This window comes from Vanessa tameamea, chromosome 26 (genome assembly GCF_037043105.1).
Source record: "Vanessa tameamea isolate UH-Manoa-2023 chromosome 26, ilVanTame1 primary haplotype, whole genome shotgun sequence".
Lineage (NCBI taxonomy): Eukaryota > Metazoa > Arthropoda > Insecta > Lepidoptera > Nymphalidae > Vanessa > Vanessa tameamea.
Window position 1 is genome coordinate 7,563,763 of NC_087334.1, and position 22,799 is coordinate 7,586,561.

The following is a 22,799-nucleotide window of genomic DNA, read 5'->3' on the forward strand; positions in this document are numbered from 1 at the left end:
CACCAACTCGCTTTGGTTATTGCAGCTTGATGGCATAAAAACCTTCCAAAGAAGATTCTTGTTAGAATCTATTGTTAATACAGCTATCATCACAATAATAGAAGGATAAAAAACAGCAGAATAAATATCCTGTCTCCTATCCATCATTTATAAATGTCCGAGTAAAATCCTATTGCAGTACAGATTAAAAATATTGAATAATGAAAGAAAACTCGAACGAATTACTAGCCCCTGAGAAATTACATATTCTTAATTTAAATGAAATCGTTTTTGATTTATACAAGATTATAAATTAAATGCATACATTGATAAACTTATTGATATGATTTTCCAGACATTTATGAAAAAAGTCATTTTTCCGTCAAATAAAAATATATGAGTTAATAAAATGAACTAGAGATCAACCAAATCTTTCTGTAATTCTTAAATTAATCACGCGTCAAATACATAAATTCTTTCTTGATGAGAGGGCTTTGTGCAAGCCCGTCTAGGTAGGTACTCATCTGGTATTCTGTCGCCAAACAGCCATAATTGGTATTGTTGAGTTCCGGTTTGAAAGGTGAGTGAGCCAGTGTAAATACAGGTATAACGTTTTAGTTCCCAAGGTTATTGGCCCATTGACGATGTAAGGAATGGTTAATATTTCTAAAAGCGCCAATGTCTATGGACAGATCTGCCGGTCCACCTATTGTATAAAAAAAAATAATAACATCCTCTTTTTCGAAGTTAGTTAAACATGTTGAAGACATTTCTATAAAATGAATATTTATTATAAGCACTGGCAACAAAAAAATATTTTGCTTGATGGTAAGAACGTTATAAAGTCAGCGACCCTTAAATAGGGCGCTGTGCCCTGTTTTACAGCTTAAATAAAATAAAATGATTATGTTTTGAATTTAAAATATATGCACAGAACGTTTATTCATAAGACATTATGTAATTGGTCATGCACTTAGAGTATTACTTGGTAATATTAAAATTTTAAGAATATTATTATGTTATAACTAGTTTCAGCCCGTAGCTTCGACTACGTATGGGGAAGGTGTTAGCCCTTTTTTTATCATGCTAGTAAAACGCATTACGCACTTCCCCCAAGTGGTCTCACGGGTGCCCATCGCGTCTGGGTACACTGGAATACCCACTAAAAAAACTAGCGGTGATCGCTTTCGCATGCTCCTGTGACCACACCTAGAGGGGATTCGCGGGTAATTTTTTTAAGTTAGAGGTGGCAAAAGAGCAGGAGGCTCACCTGATGGAAAGTGACTACCACCGCCCATGGACATCTACAACACCGGGGGTTTGCAGGTGCATTGCTGGCCTTTCAGGAAGGAGTACGCTCTTTTCTTGAAGGTTCCCAAGTCGTATAGGTTCGGAAAAACCGCCGGCGAAAGCTGGTTCCACAAAGTGGTTGTGCGAGACAGAAAATGTCTTAAAGATCGCGCTGTTGTGGATTTTCGCGCCTAGAGGTGAGAGCAGTACTCCATGTGTGGCCGAATTTGTGCCTTGTAGAGTCTTAGACGATGGGCCGACGTGAAATACTGTCTTGCTTGTTGAGCACACCGAGCTTTTATGATGCCAATTTGTCTTTGCCTTCCAATTGACCGCGGAACTGAACGAGGCTCGAAATATCGACGCCAAGTATTCCGATACTAGCTGTGGCGGCTAACGGAATGTTCTCAAATTGTGGAGATACGACAAATGATGTTTTTTTTAGCAGTTGACGCGCAAACTTGCGTCTTTTTGGGGTTGAAATGGACTAGGTTTAGCCGGCTCCAGTTCGAGACTTTGCTTAACGAAGATTCGATTTCAAACACAAGTTTGTTCCGGTTTTTTTCGACGTTTTCCCGAGAAATATTAGCACGGCCGGTGTATGAGGTGTCTATGGTGCTGTCGTCTGACAACAAGTCATTGATATGCATAACCTAGAAGCCAAGGAATCATTAAAGTATAAATTTAAAGAAATTAAGATATTAACTGTTGCTTCTCAATATATATTCTGTAATGTTTTGTATGTACGGAAAAATATTAATGTTTTTATGAGAAATTGTGATTCTCATAACATTGGTACAAGGAAAAAACACAATCTTGTTACTCATGTTACTCGACTGTATAGGGTCAAAAACTTTTTTGTGGGGCAATGTATACGCTTCTACAACAGGATCCCAGAAAGCGTTCGAAATGCTTCTGTTGCCAAATTAAAAAAAAATTGTTAAGGAACGCTTGTGTGCGAAAGGTTACTATACAATTAGTGAGTTTATGTTTGATAGCACAACTTGGGAATGAAACGATCGTCCTCCTCCTGGCTGTTTCTATTCATATACAATTATGTATCTAATTAATTTGACAAAAAAAAGACCCGCTGAGTTTCTTTCGCCGGTTTTTCTCAGGTCAGGGTTTTCCTTTTTTCTAACCGGTAGTGTTTAATTTGACCATCAATAAGTAAGTGTAATGCTTCTATGTTGAATAAAGGAATTTTGTTTGAGTTTTGAGTTTTGCAGAAGAAACAGAGTGGGCGATAGAACACAGCCTTGTGGAACACCAGCATTGACGAATTTTAAGTCGGAGCATGCACCGCCGACAACGACCTTGATGCTCTAATCTGCCAAAAAGCTGGTAATCCAATTGCATAATTTCCCGGGAAGCCCACAGGAAGGAAGCTTCGAAAGAAGCGCTTTGTGCCACACGCGATCGAAGGCCTTCGCTTTGTCCAGACTGGGTGCTAATGCCTCCCCCATGCTCTCAACTGCTTCCTCCCATTTATGAGTCAGGTAAATTAGAAGATCACCGCCTGAGCGACCCCGACGGAAACCGTACTGGCGGTCGCTAATCAGCTGGTACTCCTCTAGGTACCGCAGGAGCTGGCAGTTAATAATGGACTCCATTACCTTGGAGAACAAGGAGGTGATGGCTATAGGCCTATAATTGGACGGGTCTGAGCGGTTGCCCTTTTTAGGGATCGGACGCATCAAAGCAGTCTTCCAGGAGTTCGGGACGACGCCGAATGCATAGGATTGCCGGAAAAGACGCGTTAAGACCGGTGCCAACTCGGGAGCACAAGTCCGTAGCACGATTGGAGGGATGCCATTGCCACTCGACTTATGAATATCCAAGGAAAGAAGTGCTTTACGAACTGCACTTTGCCGGAATTTAACCTCCGGCATCGTGGTATCACTCCGCGGGATTGTTGGTGGTGACTTTCCTCGGTCATCCAGAGTCGAGTTCGCAGCGAAGAGAGAGCCTAAAAGATTAGCTTTCTCCTTCGCGGTAGGGCCAATGACTCACCGTCCCTGTGCAAAGATCGAAAAGAGGGCTGACAGAAATTCCCTAAGACAGCCTTAGCAAGAGACCAGATAGCGGTCATGAAAGTCAGCAAATGCATCCGGTGCTTAGACAGTCGGACCGATAATCCGAAGAAAGTGCCTTGAACGGGGCCCTAATTCTATTAGCAAACTTTATATCGGACGTTATCGTTGCCTTTCAGTCATTTTTCTATTCTACAAATGCCATCCAGTTACGGTTCGGTCCAAGAGAAATCAAAGTATTTAGATCAGATAGTCGGGATCGTATCGTAAACCTTATTAATAAGTAAAATTGGTCACCAGTTACGTAAATAGTACCGTAAATAATAATACTCGCAAGTTGGAGTAACTGTATGCACAAAACAGTGGATTAGACGTTTTAACGCATTTTTTGGTATTACATTCTGCAATAAACTTCGACTGGCTGAGTGATAATGGTTGACCGTATCCTTAAAATAATTTACAATAAAAAACATGATCAATTAAAAGACGTACATATTTAAGATGACATTATATGAAATATTTTTTTCTATTTAAATTAAATATTATTGATACAAAGTAAGTAAAGATGTCTCAGTGGTTACGACACGTGCATCTTAACCGTTGATTTCTGATTCAAACCTAGGCAAGTAACACTGAATTTCATGTGTTTAATTAATGTTTGTAATTCATCTCGTGCTCGGCGGTTAAAGAATACGTCCTGAGAAAATCTGCATGTGTCTAATTTCAATAAAATCCACCATGCACTGTTGTGGAATAGACTCCAAACCTTCTCAAAGATGAGGTCTTAGCACAGCAATAAGAAATGTACAGGCTGTTACTTACTTGCTAAATAAATACGGAAGAGTTGCAAACAAAACATTTCTCAACGTTGAAAATCTAGGTTACCTTAAAAGCTAACCTAACCAGAATATATAATGAAAACATTAAGATTTAGTTTGTCTTTGTAGAAAACTCGCGAGCTGTGTAAATTGTAATAAGCGGTTGAATATACATTTATTTTTATTAAATTTACATTTAACTGTAATAAAATATTTTTGTACTAGATGAATTGAAAACCCGGCTTCACTCGAGTAAAACAAATAAAAGTAAAACCGCACCCGAAGTTATTATTTCAAACAAAATTTCTGAACGCACCCGTAAACGTCAAACATGGCCGCCCGTTGAACTGTCATGTCATTGATATCTCGAATATACGAATTTTGCGGATATTTGTTATCGACTCAAAAATCATTATTTTTTAACGATTTATAATTGTGGATAGGTTTCGATCGGGTCTATCGTAGACCTACATGAAATAATTAATATAGAAGTTTATATTATATATACTTGGGATTACCTATTAAAGATCGAAGTCATTAGCAGGGTTTCTGATCTATACTAATATTATTAATTTGAAAGTGAACTAAACTGAACGGATTGATGAAATTTCGTATGAAGCAAGCTTGAACCCCTAGAATGGATATTAAATATTTAAGTTAACGAGAAGTTAAATTATAATTAATTTTATATTTCTTACTTAAGAAGTGATTGATTTCCCTAACAAACTTTCACCCCCGCCCCCCCTTCTCGTTTTCACACCCCGGGACTCAAACTATCTCTGTACCAAATTTCATCCAAATCACTTAAGAGGTTTGAGTGTGAACAGGTAACAGAGTTACTAGAGATACGCTTAGGTGTAAAATTAAGCTTGTATAGGAAGATTATTAAAAAAACCCTCAATTATATCAGTTAAAAGCGTTGCATTTTAATTGCGTTAATTACACGTGGGCGTTAGTGTATGTGTGGGGGGGGGGGATTATAATATTCCAAGTACATTTGTTTAGCTGCGTTGCGTTGAATTTTTATTTAATTTCTCTAATGAGTTTTATAAATAACTCTTCGTGACTGTGTAAAAAGGGTAAGCAGCCTTCGCCCATAGACATTAGCGCTGTACGCAATATTAATCAGTACAAGGTTGGCGGCGCAATGGTGTTGTACGCCAACGCGCCACCAACCTTGGGATCTAAGACGTTATATCCGTGTGCCTGTTACGCTGGCACACACACCCTTCAGACCGGAACTCAACAATACTGAAATAAAATATTTTATAAGTCGGTAGTACCTACCCAGATCGGTTTGCCCAAAATCCTACCATCTGCGATTAATGTTTCTTACAGAGACAATGACGAATGAGACGGACGAGATAATTGGGTGGTCAATATGTCAACGCGCTTGGTAATTTCAAATCTATATATTCTTTACTACATATAATAAAATTGGAGTATCTTTTTGTAATATTAAAATAACCGCTTTTATACTGAATAAAAACAACATTTTTTTTTTTAAATTTTGTCTGTCTGTTTGTTCTGACTAATCACTGAAACGGCTGGATCGATTTTGACGTAACTTTCACTGGCAGATACCTGATTTAACAAGGAGTAACTTAAGCTACAACAATAACTTTTTTGTTAAATTCAAACGTTGCGGGCACAGCTAGTACAAAATAAAAAGTATTTTTCATCTGCGTATTCTCTTTGGTAATGTTGTCTGGAGAGGATGACTAATTAGGCGTAAGACCGCCGGTTGTACTGCGGAATAATTAAAATTTGCCTTAAGCAATTTTCCGTACAGTAACTATGCAGTACAATCAAGCGTAATAATAATTATTATATATTCTATTCTCTAACTATTATTATGGATGCGAAATTTAGTTTGTTTGTCTGTAACGCTTTTAAGTCTCAACTACGACACGTATACGTTTTTCAGAGGAGCAAAAAACAACATAGGGTACCTAACCAATATCGCTGGAAAATCTCTTTACGCGTTTCCCCCACGTGGAAGTGGGGGAATGTACCAGTGCCAGGACGACGAATGCGCCCCGGTACACCGGAATACCCACTAAAAAACCAGCTGTACCCTCTCCGTCTCTTCGGCGCCCCGGGATCGCTTTCATATGCTACCGTGACGTCCTAGGGCCTGCCTAAACTCCCTACGTTCCAAAGCTGGCCTCACATGTGGAAGCCGCGGGCGAATCAAATTTATCATTATCATTTACATTACAAAATTCATAAAAATTAAACATTCGTAACTCAAACCCGGCAAACATAACATCGTAAATTATAAGCAATTAAATTTTTTGAAAAGTAAAGAAGCATTTCTCTCCAACTTTGCGCCGGATTTTTATTACGAACATAATAGTCCATAGAAACTAGATCGACATTCAAATCGCCATCTTTACGAATGAATACAAAACGTCGACGAAATCCAACGCTGCATAAATCCTCCGTTACAGTCAGCGAATAAAAAATAAAACTGTTTATTTTGTTTTCTAACCCAATTAATACAAAGAATAGTTTCGAGATAATGGCGAAGTCACGTGTGTACAGAAACGTTTTAGGTCGCTTGTAAATATTATGAGAAAGCGCTGCACGCGCTTGTTTGTCTTAAAACAAACAATACTTTCATTAGATTTTTCGTTCTGAAATTATTCAAAATGTTCCTATTGTGATTGTAAGAATTATTAATTTAGGTATTGAGCGCGTTCTATTTAGGTAATTGCCATAAACTAACGTTACCTACAAATGGAACGCAATTTTTATCAATTCAATATTTAAATGAGAGTTTACATTCTTATAAAAAGAAATAAGGAAGGCAAAGGCGAAAAATAAAATCACTCATCTAAGATTTGCGTTACATAATTTGGAGACCCGAAATAATTTAAGATTTATGCTTGTATTAGGAGAATTAGGCCACCGGATGGTAAGTGGTCACCGCTATAGACATTGACACAGTAAGACATATTAAGCATCCCTTACATCGCAAATGCGCAAACAACCTTAGGGATTAAGATGCTACTTATGTCCGTGCCTGTGTAGTTACACTGGCTAAATAAAATATTAACTATTTAAACCCTGTTCAGCGACAACATGAGTAATAACGGGCTTGCCCTACCTGATCTTTTTAATATACTCGTATATGTTGCAGTTGCGTGAAGATTTTTAAATAAATTTGCTCCTTCTAGATCCTTCAGAGCATCTACTTACACACCTTTTGTCGAGAGTTTTGCTCATTCACGTTATGGTCGTCTATCCCCAATGAACAGATTAATTATTAACTACAACAGCATATATAAAATAGCAAATTCCTTACATTATAATAATAAAAACGAAAATAATTCAACGGTTTATCCAGACATTGACATTTTTAATGATAATTCATTAACTCCAAATGGTTATCCTGGTTTTAAGATGTTACATACAAACTGATAATTAATATTCCTATGTATAATTCAAACTTAATATTTTCATTATGACATTTTACAAATTCTAACATTTTTTTTAAACTCACAATCGATAATTTTGCGTAATTTAATTTATTTTTAACATTTTGACATAAAACCGTATTTAGACTGTTTTCCTATTGTCTCTTTATTTTTATTCATTTTATAATGTTTTATTTTATCAATTAGCTTTTTACAATGTTGACATATTTCAATTTCCAAGTAATCTTAGAACTCCTGTAAAAAAAGTAGGCAATTACCCAGTTACTTTTTATGACTTTTATGGTTTACTGTGTATTTTTGTTGTACTACTTGTTGGTGTTGTCAAATAAATAAATAAATAAACTGTTTAAGTAATATGACTCGACTTGATACAGTTTAAAAACGAATTTAACTAGAAACACTCGATTGGAACGAAGTTGCTTTCTTGTATATGAATAAAACATTAACAAAAATTTAAGTTTAAATAGTGTCATATAAAAAACGTATACTATAGAAAGAGACAGAAAGAGAAAGAGAGAGAGAGGCCTTTTCTTACGTGACGATATTGCCAGTTCATTCTACTGTAAGTCGCATAAAAGTTCGTTCCAAAAAACCGTTTTTTTTTTCTTTCGCTGGCTTAAAATGAACGGTTGAATGTATACCCACAATATTGTCGAAGTCTGGTCGTAGTCTATAGTAAAAAATCATGATTCACGTGTAAACGAAACACTTGTTGATTTTACGTTTCGAAAGTAGCTTGGTCACGTTCTTGGCAGCCGGCGCTAAACTATAAAAATAATTAACCCATTAGTCGTTAAACATCGCGCAAATATTTCATATAATATTTACTAAATTGATATGTACGTGTAATAAACTTTTATTATAAAAGCGAAATACCACTCACTGGTTAATCACGAAATCTGATAAATTATAACACCTATACACTTGAAATTTCGAGGAAGAAAAATCGAGAAGCTATCTAGAAACCGGCTGTCTTGGTATGGGCATGTTATGCGGAGGAATGAGGACCATGTTGTGAGAAAGGTTTTGAGAATGGATGTGGATGGATATAGAGGTAGGGGACGACCCAAGAAACGATGGATGGATTGTGTGAAAGACGATATGGTTAGAAAGAATGTTACTTGTGAGATGACGTCCGACAGAGAAGTATGGAAGAAGAAGACATGCTGCGCCGACCCCGAGTAAAATTGAGATAAGGGCAGGAGGATCTATATATAGGACCTATAAACTTGAAATTTGGCAGGTAGGTCTCTTATAGGGTGTAGACATCCACTAAGAACAAATTTTAACGAAACTCTACCCCTAAAGGGGTAAAACGGGAGTTCGAAGTTTGTGTTTCATAAATTTCGCGCGGGCAAAGCCGCAGGTTCAGCTAGTCATTGTATATTTTCGATGGAAAGTATTTATTTGCGCGTCTTGGTAAGATCAACTCGTATGACGTGACGGCAAACAGAGTGACGCTCATTTATAGCGTCATGCCTCTTCGGGTCTGTCCTGCATTCCATGAGCGCCATTTTATTGACTATTTGAGAGAATATACTTGGGAAACTAAAAGTATATATTTTAAAAGATACATACGAGAGATATTTAATTATGCTCTATTATATTATTGTTCAGTATATACTTATGATTTAAAAGCTAGAGTACGATTATATAAAATTAAATAATACCGTCAATTTCAATAGAAGTAACAAGTTTTATTAAATAAATATAATTAGATTTCATTACAGTTATTGTCACTCTACGTTTTATTGTCTTGGCAAGCGTCCAGCTTTTAAATAATTACATTCATATTCGCTTATAATTTTGTATTCGCTTTTGTGGCTTCACTATTATGTTCCATGCGCTCCAACTGCCATTTGTTTTATAATATGAGGATAAAATATTATTATATCCATTATTCATCTTGTAACATACATATGTTATATGTCTTGTTTACCAATTCGCTATACGACTAGCCAAATACCGCATCGAAGAAAGCTTACATTTTTAAGAATAATTATTATCATTATATACATATATATAACAGACAAGTATTTATCAATTTGTATATCTATACATACATATAATAAAATTTGAGTGTCTGTTTGTAATATTCAAATAACAGCTTTTTATTAAATGCATATGCACACGGTATATCCGAGTATACCAAAATAACATTTTTTACAATTTTTGTCTGTCTGTTCCGGCTTATCTCTGAAACGGCTGGACCGATTTGATGCCACTGGCAGATGAAATAAGGAATAACTTAGGCTACTTTCAATTTATAATTATATATTATATAAATAATAATAATAAATTCATGCTGCAATGTCCAAATACTGTCCAGTACCGAGCGAAGTCCTCGCGCCGCCGTCACGTTGGGTTCAATCCACCAACGACTTAATATCAAATAGTTGCCTAATACTGAATTAATAAGTTACAGTAAAATCTGCGAACTGAACAATAACCTTCTTGTTAAACTCAAACCCGCACGAAGTCACAGTCACAGTCACAGCTCGTTAATTATTATAATATTCTATTTTTTTATCTGGTAACATCAAAATTGACAGATACTTGACATGGCGGGAAAATTGATTTCACTAATATAGTTTTCATTGCGCGTCGTGTGAAACATTAATTGAAATTATAAAAGAAAAACTAAAAATATCGTTTTATTTGCAAATGTCATCCCATGTCACAGTTGTAATTGAAATACTTGGACCTTGGAGTAGTAGTGCAAAAACCTTCATTAAAAGTATACCTCGCCTTATTGCCTCCACTGATGACAAGAGGGCTGGTTCATTTTTTGCCCAGAGGATCAGATAAAACGGGGAAACGCTTCTAACATTCTTGCCTCCATTCCACGCAGTCATTATATCAGATTATGTTATTCGCTATTATAAAAAACTATTTATTAATCCGTTGTAAAGCAAATCATCACATCTTTTCAGATATGTCTATTAAAATATCTTGCAATGATATATCCAAATATTTATGATATCCTCCTCATCGACTTCCTGATCCAACCACACTGTTACGAGACTATTCTCTTAGCACAAATGCACACTACTTCTTTAAATCTCATATTGTGACCCTTTGATAGGATGGAAAATCTGACATGACCGGAAATATCTCAGGCAAAGAATCAACGGCCTTACATGGTTCCCGAAAATTGAACGAAAGTGCAAATATCCGACTTCGGACTACTAAGATGTTTTAAGTTATTCCTTTTACAAACCATTGGTAGATTTTTTGCTTTCATCATTATTAATATATAAGTATATGTTGGAATGAATAAATTTGAATTTGTTACACGTACCAACCAAACGGGGATTTAAACATAATGGAAAACGTGTATTTCCATGCGCGTGTAATGTTTCTTAAAACAAAAACCGTACGAACCAAGCGGTAACCAAATAGAAATCAACAAAATAAAACTTAGTTTGAGCTATGTCTATCAAATTCGGTCAAATTTACTTTTAACCGGTCAAAAGCAGTTTTGTCTGGAAAAAGTATTCTGACTATACCATATACATTACAATTGGCCAAGTTCCAGTCGATTAATTAGAATAAGAAACAGTAGCATTTCAAAACAAAACAACTAAAAACTCAATAAATACTCTTTGAAATTAAAACATATATCCACTTGTTAAATCGGACAATTGCCAAAAGAAAAAAAAAAACAATGAAATATCACTTTTTAAACGGTTTCAAGTGACGTCATAATATCGATCAAAGCATATGGGTCAATGTCTGGATGGACGTCACGGGCCAAGGTCCGATACTCTAAAATACCTGTAAAATATTACAAAATCTCGTCACGTTAATCATTCGTGCTGACTAGATTTAGATATGTTATTTACATATTTATTACGACACTTGGACTAAACGTCATATTCTCCAACAGAGTTTTTGTTTTGTAATACATATATAGTAATAGCTCTTTTATTTTCAAGTAGGTAGTCAAATTGGACATCTGATGACGAGTGGTGGTGTCATAAGGAACCATCCATTACATAGCCAATACGCCACCCCCTTAAGATCTAAGATGTTATGCCCCCTGAGCTTCTATTCTTCTTCTTTCTTTCCCCTGCCCCTGTCCCAATTTACTTGAAGCAGAGCAACATGTGCTTTCTTTCCATTCTCCTCTATTATTCGTCACCTGTTCACATCCATGTCTCTCATTCACACACTCCATCTATGTTTTCTTAGGTCGTCCTCTTTCCCCCACCTCCCTCTACGCTCATGCTCATCTCTCTTTTAGTTGCGTGTGTCTCCTCTCTGCGCCTCAGACGTCCATACCAACTCAAACAATTCTATTAAGAAAATTATTATCATATAATAGTATTATATAAAATATAATATTATATACAAACAAAGCAAAATAGACAAGAAGAGAGCAAAATACTTCTAAAGGGAATAATTCAGCGACGTGCCAAAAGCCGTTCATTTCAAGGGCCAAATGTATCGAATTCGACAAAAAACTGGACGAACGCCAACTTTTTTCAATATATGCATTCATTCGATACTGTAGCGTTTTTTAATGTATTATTTAAACTAGCTGCTCCGTTTGGCTTTACCCCCGTTAAATGGTATTGCTTCATCCCCGTGTAAAGGGTGTTATATAGACTACTAGACGCTGCGGCTTTGCTCGTATTTCAGTTGTTGCGCGTTAGGTGTTGAGCATAAGTTAAAACTGGCTTCATAACAAATTTTATCAAATTCGGTTCAGTGGTTCAGCCCTGAAAGAGCGACAAACAGACAGAGTTGCTTCCGCTTTTATAATATTAGTATAAATGGCTAACATAATATAAAAATATATATCTATAAAAGTAATCATTTATATCTGTCTGTCTTATACGCCTTCTTAGCTAAACCACTATACCAATTTCGATAAAATTTGGTACAGGTCAGGATACATTGGTGATGAAGGATTGTATGTAACTTCTAGAATGATTTTCACCTTCATCTTCGATAGATGGATTTTTGTCAAAACTGAATTCCAGGCAAAGCCGCAGGTTCATCTAGCTATTATTAAATGAAAAAAATATTTGATCAAATCGAACTGGAAGATCCTGAGATTTGGTTGTCGAAGTAGTCAAAAATAATATGTAAATGTCATTGTTGGGCTAAGGCAAGGTATTTCTTTGGAGCTTTACCCTTCACGTCGCTCCAATTTGCGTTGATCGCTAAACATTTGACAATATTCGTCGAAAACATTCAGGTTTCCTCATATAATTTTATCCGAGCCCAAGGCGATTTATAAACACAAATATAAACACGTGAAAACAAACAAACAGCTTTTTTCTTTATAAATATATTTTTAAAAAAATCGTATCGTATGAAGTCGGGACACGCAGCTAGTATTAATACAGTTTTGTATGTCGTTATGTACTATATTTGAGTTTTATCCAAAGAAATTTATAATGGTTTTATACACGTTCTTGTTCCATATTTAGAATTCTTGGTATATTAATTCCAATTACAAATTGACTCAATGATTAATCGCTTCAGACATTGTTATCCAAGTCGTTTCTTCGTCTATCTGTCTGTCCATGAAAAACTATTGTATTACGTTAACTTGGTATTAATTTAAATAAATATGTGCATAGCGTTAAGTATCATTGTTTATTTTTAAAATTGATAGTTTTAAAGTCCCGATTCAATAGTTATGTAACAAAACTCTGATAAGTATTTTTTTTCAGATTCGAAAGTCTACGAAATACGTAATAGTCTTTATTGTACGTAATAAAATTTGTTAAAGACAAACATGCAGGTGAACGATCCAGAGATCTTGTTCCCATCCGAGTTCGGACCAATCAAAAACTATCGAATATTTGTGTCAAATTATTCAAAATTCTCAGTAAGCTTGAGTATGGACGTTGACAATGTTTATTACCGTTTCTCAGAAAGCCGTTCGTTCTGCATTATGAACTCTGATAGGTCGTCTCAGATTGCCATCCTATCAGCTTAGGAAATAAACATTGCACTTGGTTGCACATATTTGTGGTTTTCAAAATCACCTGAACAATCGGATTAGCTTCGTTGAGAATAACCCCAATACCGATATTGTTCAGTATATCACAATATGATTTCATGATCGTGTCCTTCAGTGAGTATTGAGTATCTTCTAGAAAAGCTCAACTGATTGGGTTTTTTCAATTACGAAAATATGAAAGATATCTTTAAATAATGCACACTGTTCTAACTCAAGCTTTACCGGCTTTAACGAAACAGATTCTAAGTAAAGAAGGAAATCCGCTTAAAGCGTGAACTTTAAGTTACTTAGACCTAAAGCGCTTAGCATAAATAAATTACTAAAGAAATCATGGAACAAAAATAAAACTAGAAGTGTCATTATATTTTATATTTTTATGATCAATGAGTTATATTTTGTTTTATGTGAAAACTACTTGGTAGTCGAGGTTTGTTCAAGCCCGTCTGAATAGGTAAGCACCTCATCATAATTTAACAAATATATCTTGGGTATATAGTTTCCCTACCCTGCCTATCAATTTAGAGCTCTATGCGAACTTTTGTCAAAAAGCACTTTTAATCGTCGTTTTACTTAATTTTGGTTTTACTTTATTTTTTTTAAATATTGGTTGGGGATTATATTGAGAAGAACCTGCACGAAACTCAGTAGTTAGTCTTTTCCACTATTTGAAATACACCGTACATGGTAGATTGATATGTCTTTTGGGCCAGACTCTCTACTCCAGATGAAATCGGTCTGGCTCCGCTTAACAGTTGTATTTTTATCTGATATATTAATTTTAGGATATTTGATAGATTTACTGTACTATACTAAAAAACTATACTGAAATTGGTTGAAAATATATATTTTAATGACTACAATAGCATCTGGCACGGAGTTGGCAACGGCAAAGCTGTCTTGCTATTTAATTTTATACTGCAAAAAGGACATAGAAAAATACGACCTAAAATGAACTGGCAATACGAAATTTGCACCTGAACAAATGCGTAAAGAAAATCGACCCCAGCAGTCAAACGGGCTGCATCCCAGCTTCAATGAAAAGATAAACGACTACAAAAAAACTCTACACCATATAAGGTGATATTATTTAAAAAATTGTGATAGTTACTACACAAATGATCTTTAAAGATACTACTAGAATCGGTGAGAATAAATCGATTATCTACCATAAACTACAATGAAACTGAAGCCCTATTGCCTAATACCATAAATTCACTGATTTATCCATACACACAATAACTTGATTTTATTTTCTATTGTAATATTATAGACAAGCACAACTATGACGGTTAATTTGTGTTTATAATACATTTCGTGCTCAGTATGGAAACAGTTGGGAAACAACACGTGTCAGAAGAAATCTGCCTCATAACAAACACGCTATGGAACACAATAATAATAATTCATAATAATATCGCTGACTGATTTCGGACAAAGCGGCCAAACTCAGTGAAGAGTCAACTACGCAGGACTATTGTACGAGCATGTGCGAACACAGGTGCACTCACAATTCCGTCATTCGGATAATCCGATGGGACGACTAATCTGATACTGCCGAAGTTCAGGATCAAGATCCCTAGCACTGAAGTGAACACTCCCAATATGCAGACTCCGGGCTGTTGCTAAGAATTTTTCGAAAGACAGAACTGGGGCTTCAACTCAAAACCTCGGCACCCACGTCCTTATCTATCCACTAGACCAACGAGGCAGCAATTAAAATAACCACACTACTGCATACTATTAAGATAATTTTATTTCGCTTGGTGATAAGGCTTGCGAGACCGTCTAGGTAGGTACCACCCACATATCAGGTATTTATCAGTTTACTTTAAAAAAAAGATAGTTTTTACTAGCTTTATACATTTATAACAATGGACCTCAATACATATATATGATATGAACTTGTTACTATTTAAATATATGTACATAATATACAGCGTTATAGAAACCGAATTACACTAACTAGCAACGTCATATAAGTATATGTTGGTATGTTGGGCGTAATCTCATTTCGTGCTCGCAAATAATCTGCCAGAGGTTGCACATCGCGTTTACAATTAATTTATTTAATCTGTGGTCTATATACGTTATACGAAATTGCTATTTTTTTTTGATGTTGCAAATTGTATTATGTTTTTTACATTGTGATTACATATACTAACAAAGTTTATAATCTCAATAATTATTAGTATACATATAATCTTGTAACTACAATACATTAGTTATATATTTGTTTGGTTCAACGCCCTAATGTGAGGAACTACTGGTCCGATTTGAACAAATCTTTCAATTTTAGATTTGCCATTTATCGAGAAAAGCTTTAGGCTTTAGCTATAGACTAACATACTACAACCAATAGGAGCGGAGTATCTATGAAAAATGTTGAGAGGGAGTTAATTTTTCCTCTTTCTCGACCACAGAACCAATACCAACGAAATTCTGCCACATTTGTATTCCACCAACCCGCATTGGAGCAGCGTGGTGGAATATGCTCGAAACTTTCTCCTCAAAGGGAGAGGAAGCCTTAGCCCAGCAGTGGGAAATTTACAGGCTACTAATGTAATATAATGTAATTCAATTCAAAAGGTCAATTATTTGTTACGTAACTAAGACGAGGTACATTTGTCATTTCCATAAATTTTTGCTTTTTTACATAAAGTGTCCGTCAAATTTGTCTTTATAAGTTAATTTTTTCTAACAAACATAACAAACACAATCAGTTTCGATCTTAATTATACTTTCATAGCTCCAAAGAGGTTACAATTCATTAAACGAATAAATACAACGTACTTACCAGCCCTTAGCGATTGAACTAGAAAAACCCAGGTTAAGTAACACGCACGACACGACAAACTGTATCAAACTTTATTTATATATGTCACGACTGCCTTAACTAGAAATATTACATTGCTTGAATATATACAACATTGTAGCTTTACTATTAAATTAAGTCTATAGCCTATTTCGATCGAAGTCGGAGTAAAGATTAACAAACCATAGATTTACGTATTTCATGCGATTTGCTAATGTCAGCTATATTGTGCACTATTAAGAGTTTATGATTAATATATTATCTTTATTTATAACACAACACTTAACTACTTAAATCCACTTTAATTTCACAGCCAAAATTCCGATAACAATTTCGTTGACGTTCAAAACGCCATTTTTTCGCAAATCCATAGTGAATATCATAGATTAATCAATCTCTCGACCAATGATATCGCCTCAATTTGCCGTCAAATTCTGTTTATTTGGCTTTTCTCCTCTTATGGTTGGAATAGAATGTACGTCTATAGCCTATTTCAATCGAAGAATATACTATAATAATATATATAATCAATTTACCATTTATAAAATTTAAAAAGTTTATTAAGACTAAATTAATAAATAAATCTTATTATTCATTAAAAGCGTACTTTTTAGAAAAAAAACGCCTGGACGGCTCGGGTTCCATCACAGGACACTAATTATTGTAAAAAAACATCATTGTAAATCTGTTTATTTGAAAAGAGCAACTATGCGAGTTACTTGCCGTTTCTTCTCGCTGGAGGCTGCTTTCCGAAACGGTGGTAGTATTTTTATATCGACGATTCAAAAACGCTTCGTTGTGAAGTTTATTTGAATAAAATTGATTTGATTTGATTTGAAGAAATAACCGTAAACAAACATTATATTAACGTATTCCATGCGATTTGCTAATAGTTCACCTATGTGGGACTCTAACATAACATAATCAGCCTGTAAATTTCCCACTGCTGGGCTAAGGCCTCCTCTGCCGTTGAGGAGAAGGTATGGAGCATATTCCACCACGCTGCTCCAATGCGGGTTGGTGGAATACACATGTGGCAGAATTTCGTTGAAATTAGACACATGCAGGTTTCCTCACGATGTTTTCCTTCACCGCCGAGCACGAGATGAATTATAAACACAAATTAAGCACATGAAAATTCAGTGGTGCCTGCCTGGGTTTGAACCCGAAATCATCGGTTAAGATGCACGCGTTCTAACCATTGGGCCATCTCGGCATTTTTGGTTGTTGGACTCTACTAACCCTTTATTAATATATCTCTATTTATAATACAACTCTACTACTTCACCATTACTATTCCACTTTGATTTTACTTCCGAGTTCTGATAACAGCTTCGTTTCTGCTTCGAAATTCAAAATTCGAAAGCCAAAATTCCGATAACAATTTCGTTGACGTTCAAAACGCCATTTTTTCGCAAATTCATAGTAAATATCATAGATTAATTGACCAATGATATCGCTTCAATTCGATGTCACATTTTGTTTATTTGTGGTTTTTTTTTTGTTTTGATCTTAGTAATTTCTGTGTATGTATTTTATTGCTATTTTTATTTAAATAGTTGCAAAAAATAAAAAAATATATATATGTAATTGTGAAGGCTTTATTTATTTTACGGACGAATATATAATTGTTAAAAAGGTACGGACGATTCATGATGTTTGTGAAGATTTAAATTAAAAATTAAAAATGTGGTTTGTATATAATAACGTCTCAACTAAACCAGACTCCATTTTGAAATTCCCAAGTCCATTCGTATCATCTAATTCAGTAGATGTATATAAATAATTATTTCGTGTAAATCATTTTATATATTGTAACAACATTGTTATCAACCCCTTCCACTCGTTTTGGTAGGTGGCGTCTATGTGTCTATCACGTCTGAAGCTCCAAATGGTTCGACCTAGAAAAGAATCTTACGTAACCGAAGGTAAAACTTTCTAGGTTTAATATCTCAGTTTGGCATCACGTAATATTTAAACTACTATATGTATATTGTACATACATAAAACGGTAAAAAATATTTATATTATAAAACGCATTGAACAAAGGAAAAAACTAGTGAGCCTTAAATCCTGACATGTAACCTTTTTGATAAGCAATATGAACATTATATTCTCTGGAGAAATGGGTTGGTACCATCTGACGGATAGACTTATAGATCCGTTACACAATTCCGATCCTTTTCAAAAATCACACGTTTACACAGAAATATAATTGAAGCAATCAAAATAATCATTAAAATCTTTGATGGTATTTTTAAAAAAAAATGGAAAATATATGATTTAATATTTTCAATAAAAAACGGTTTCATATCAGCATCGCTGAGAGCTCAAGTCGTATCTCACTTGTGAAACGTCGAAACCGACATACTTCGTAACACTATTTGGATGCGTATTTATAATTACTGTTATCTCTGTCGCATATCACTTTCTGCCACTATACGATTGTGTTCTGTGTTGAGTTTTGAGTTTTTTGCTATAGAACTCTACTGATATCTGTACTTACCTTTATATATCATTTATATAACAAACAACATTAACTAACTACGCAACTATGTTACTCAATAAATATGATATAAAGCTTTGAGTTGGTAGTTGTTGATTTATTGATCATAATTACGTATATTGTACGTGGAATGGAAGAAACTAAAACGCCAATATTATACTTTTGGGAATTAAGGATTGATGTTTCTACTTTACGGCCTTGAATTAAGTATATTTTGATTTTAATTTCATCCCTCAGGATAAAATCAAAATCATTGCATCCATGATTATTGCTTTTAATTGTATGTAACTAATAACGGTCTTATTTTATATAAAGCAATCTCGAAGGCATGTGCACCATCAGTCAGAGATATAATTAGCATATCGCTTTGAACGTCCTAACGCAAGACACCATTAGGTCGTATTCAAAGCAAGGGTCCTATCAACGTCCCATCATCCCTTTGTGTCCAACGTTGAAAGATTTTCAATCTGCAACCCTAAAAGGCCGGAAAGCTTCATGACTTAAACCTCATACAAAGTAAAAATATATGTTGTTCATAAAAAATCGTGATTTTTATCACAAGGAAATATAAATTAATATCTATCCGATGGCATAGAATCGATTACCGCTATTACGTCGGTCTGATACTTATAAACGTAAGCCTCAAATATTTATAAGGTTATAACTTAAAAAATGACCATCCCTGATTACACTATCCTGATTTAAGAATAAATAGTTATTCATATATTTGAAACATTGTAAGACGGTAAAATCCTATACAAACTTTCATCCCTATTTGAATTGAATATTTGACGACCTCCGTGGTCGAGTAGTGTGTACACCGGTTTTCATGGGTACGCCACTCCGAGTCGATGTAGAGAAAGTTAATTAGTTTTCTATCTTGTCTTGGGTCTAGGTGTATGTGGTACCGTCGTTACCTCTGATTTTCCATAACACAAGTGCTTTAGCTACTCACATTGGGATCAGAGTAATGTATGTGATGTTGTCAAATATTTATTATTATTATTATTTATTAATTTCACCTTTTTAAGTGATGAACTTCCATAAGCCGTCATTATCTCATTAACATAAGTCTAAATACCAATTGCCATATTTTAATATAAGAAATTACGATTTTCCGTACAAAATTTTAACGCCCATTTAAATCCCTTAGGAGATCAACTTTAAAATATTTTCTCTTACCTACCTCATTTTCGTTGCATAACGAATTCCTGTGATAAATTTCATCATGTCAGACCCAGTGGTCAAGGACGTTCCTTGTAAATCAATCAGTCATTTTAATATTCTATTAAGTATATTTTTAGGGTTCCGTACCCAAAGAGTAAAACGGACATCTTACTAAGACTCCGCTGTACATCCATCCTTCCGTCTGTCCGACTGTCACCAGGCTGTATCTCTTAACCGTGATAGTTAGACACTTGAAATTTTTGCAGATGATATATTTATGTTACTATAACAACAAATACATAAATAAATATGGGGTGCTTCCATACAACAGAGATGATTTTTTGTCGTTTTTATAAATAATGGTACGGAACCCTTCGTGCACGAGTCCTACTCGCACTTAGCTTATATTTTTTTAAATGTGGATTCATCAATAAAATTTAAATTTAAAAAATGTATGAAATAAATATTAGGCTATGTTTATATAATCTGTGTAACATTTTTTTCTCGAAGACCAACTCGCGCTTCTGAATAGAGAAATTGTTTACCATCACTTGGCAATACGCCTAGAAGTGTGTTTCATTCCCATGTATTTTTTTTTGTTTGTAAATACACTTGTTTTTATTTATTATATTATAAGTGTTTCACTTCAATATTTTTCATTTCTATCATCAAAAATAATTGTTTCAATCGAGACACATTACTTTTTTATATAATGAAATATAATTTAGTATTATGTTAAATCGTAGTTTTAATATAAATTTAATAATTTCAATTGATCACAAACACAATCAATATTTCAATTAAATATCTGTAAAACATTCTCGATACATATTTTAGAGGACAATGGTATAAAATATTCATATATAAATTCGCATTGGTAAATTTAAAAGATGTAAATTTATACTATTTCTAGCAACATGCACATGTGTATTTTATTTGTGTTTGTCAATTAAATGTAAAATTAATCAAATTAATTAAGTTACATTTTCATAAATTACTAAAAAGACCATTATTTCAATGATTTTAAATATGAATTCCATTTAGCAAAGCATCGCGACTCCAACAAAAAATCTTTGTACGATTTAATACCCAAATTCAATTATAACCTTTCTAACATAACGCTGTACCTAAAGCGACTGAAAATGACTTAATATTCTTTACGATCATACATTCGTTACACAAATGAAAACGCAATTAAAACCGAATGCTTAGCATCAATATTTCATACGTTAAGCTCTTTATGGAGGGAAATCTTCGACGCCATGACAGTTATTTACGGGCTTGAATTTTTAATGTCGGCGACAGGTGTCAGCTCCGCGCTTTACAATATATAAATGAATTTCTTTTCTCATACTATATGTACATATATAACTAAACTGAACTTACCCAAGTGTGGTCATGGTCACGATGGTGTACCAGAAGGCGGCAGGAATGGATGTGAAGTTCGTGTCTTGCTCGTTCTTCTCAGCGTAGAACATGACAGTGGCGAAGATTATAATGGCCATCGCCAGAGAGAATACTAAGAATCCAAGTTCGCTGGCACACGACTTGAGCGTGTAACCGAGAATACGAAGACCCTGCGAGTGCCGCGAGAATTTGAAGATACGGAACACTCGAAACACTCTCAAGGTCACGAACGCGCCCGACACGTCGTCGTTGTCTGTGATCCCCAAGCCGATGTAGTACGGCAGGATCGCGACCACGTCAATAATTGACATGACAGATCTCACGAATTTACAACGGTCCGGTGCAGCGAAAAGTCGAAGCAGGTACTCGGCCGTGAATATCATCACGCAGGCCGTGTCCAAGCAAAAGAATACTATCTTATATCTCTCTCCACAAGGTAAGGTGCCCGCTCGACCGGGCCTGTGTCCGCACGGAACCGTTTCTACAACATTGGCCATCACTGAGACAGCGATGAAAAAACCCGTCACATAGTAAAATACTAGAGCAGCCGTCGACGTGTGAGGGTTTTCGAAGGCTCTCCACATCTTTTGCCTTAAGTCTGTTAGCTGGGGAAGGCTTTGGTCTCCCGCCTCACTGAGCTTATCGTCCATCAAACGTTCCGCATTTTCACGTTTCCTATCCCTGTAATCCTCGTAACAACAGTCGCCAATAACATCCGGCAGGATACCGAAGAACGCGAGCTCCTCATCGTAGCCAGTTAAACACTCATGTTTTGGATAATGTAGCTTCCCAGTCCTGTAGTAATTGAGTATATGCCTGAATATATCTGGATCTCTGTCGAAGAAGTACTCTCGACTGTCCTCGTCGTAGAAGAACTCCCTCTCTGACGATCCGAGAAGGGAGTCCGGATATTTCTCGAGAGTATTCCTCCATGTTTCGAAACGTCGTCCTGATACATTGATGAGGAGCTTCTCGTCCTCGGCGCGTCTTCGGTCCTTGGGGACGGGTGGGGGAGGAAGCGGGTGCGTGGCTATCGGTACCCAGCCGATGGCAGCGGCGCGCGCGAACGGCAGCCATGCGGCGACGGACGCCATCGCGTGCTGTCGGCGCCACCGTCGCCGCTCTACTGAAAATCGTAAGCAGCCGTACCCCCCACCCCTGCATCGCGCTATTTCGGGCAGCCCGCCCAGATGACTCGGTGTGACCAGGTGATGAACAAAAATAGCCTAAAGTAGTAAAGAGTACAGATGTTTAAGTTTTATCGCGATCTGTTGTGGATTTATGATGTACGTAAAGACCGAAGTATGTTTACAATATATTTCTTTCTTTGATATTTTACTGTTATCACGTCAACACTAGCAATT

The 22,799-nt window shown here is 35.5% G+C and overlaps 1 protein-coding gene across 3 annotated transcripts in view; it reads right to left on the reverse strand.

Annotated features, from left to right (window-relative positions):
* Positions 1–22,541, reverse strand: part of LOC113398878 (potassium voltage-gated channel protein Shal) — an 86,689-nt gene extending 64,148 nt beyond the window's left edge. For all 3 annotated transcript variants that reach the window (XM_026637816.2, XM_026637817.2, XM_064219232.1), the window contains exon 1: positions 21,415–22,541. In XM_026637816.2, the coding sequence (XP_026493601.1) occupies positions 21,415–22,529 (1,115 nt within the window). In that variant the 5' untranslated portion in view covers positions 22,530–22,541. The remainder of the gene's footprint in view (positions 1–21,414) is intronic.
* Between the last annotated feature and the right edge of the window lie 258 nt (positions 22,542–22,799).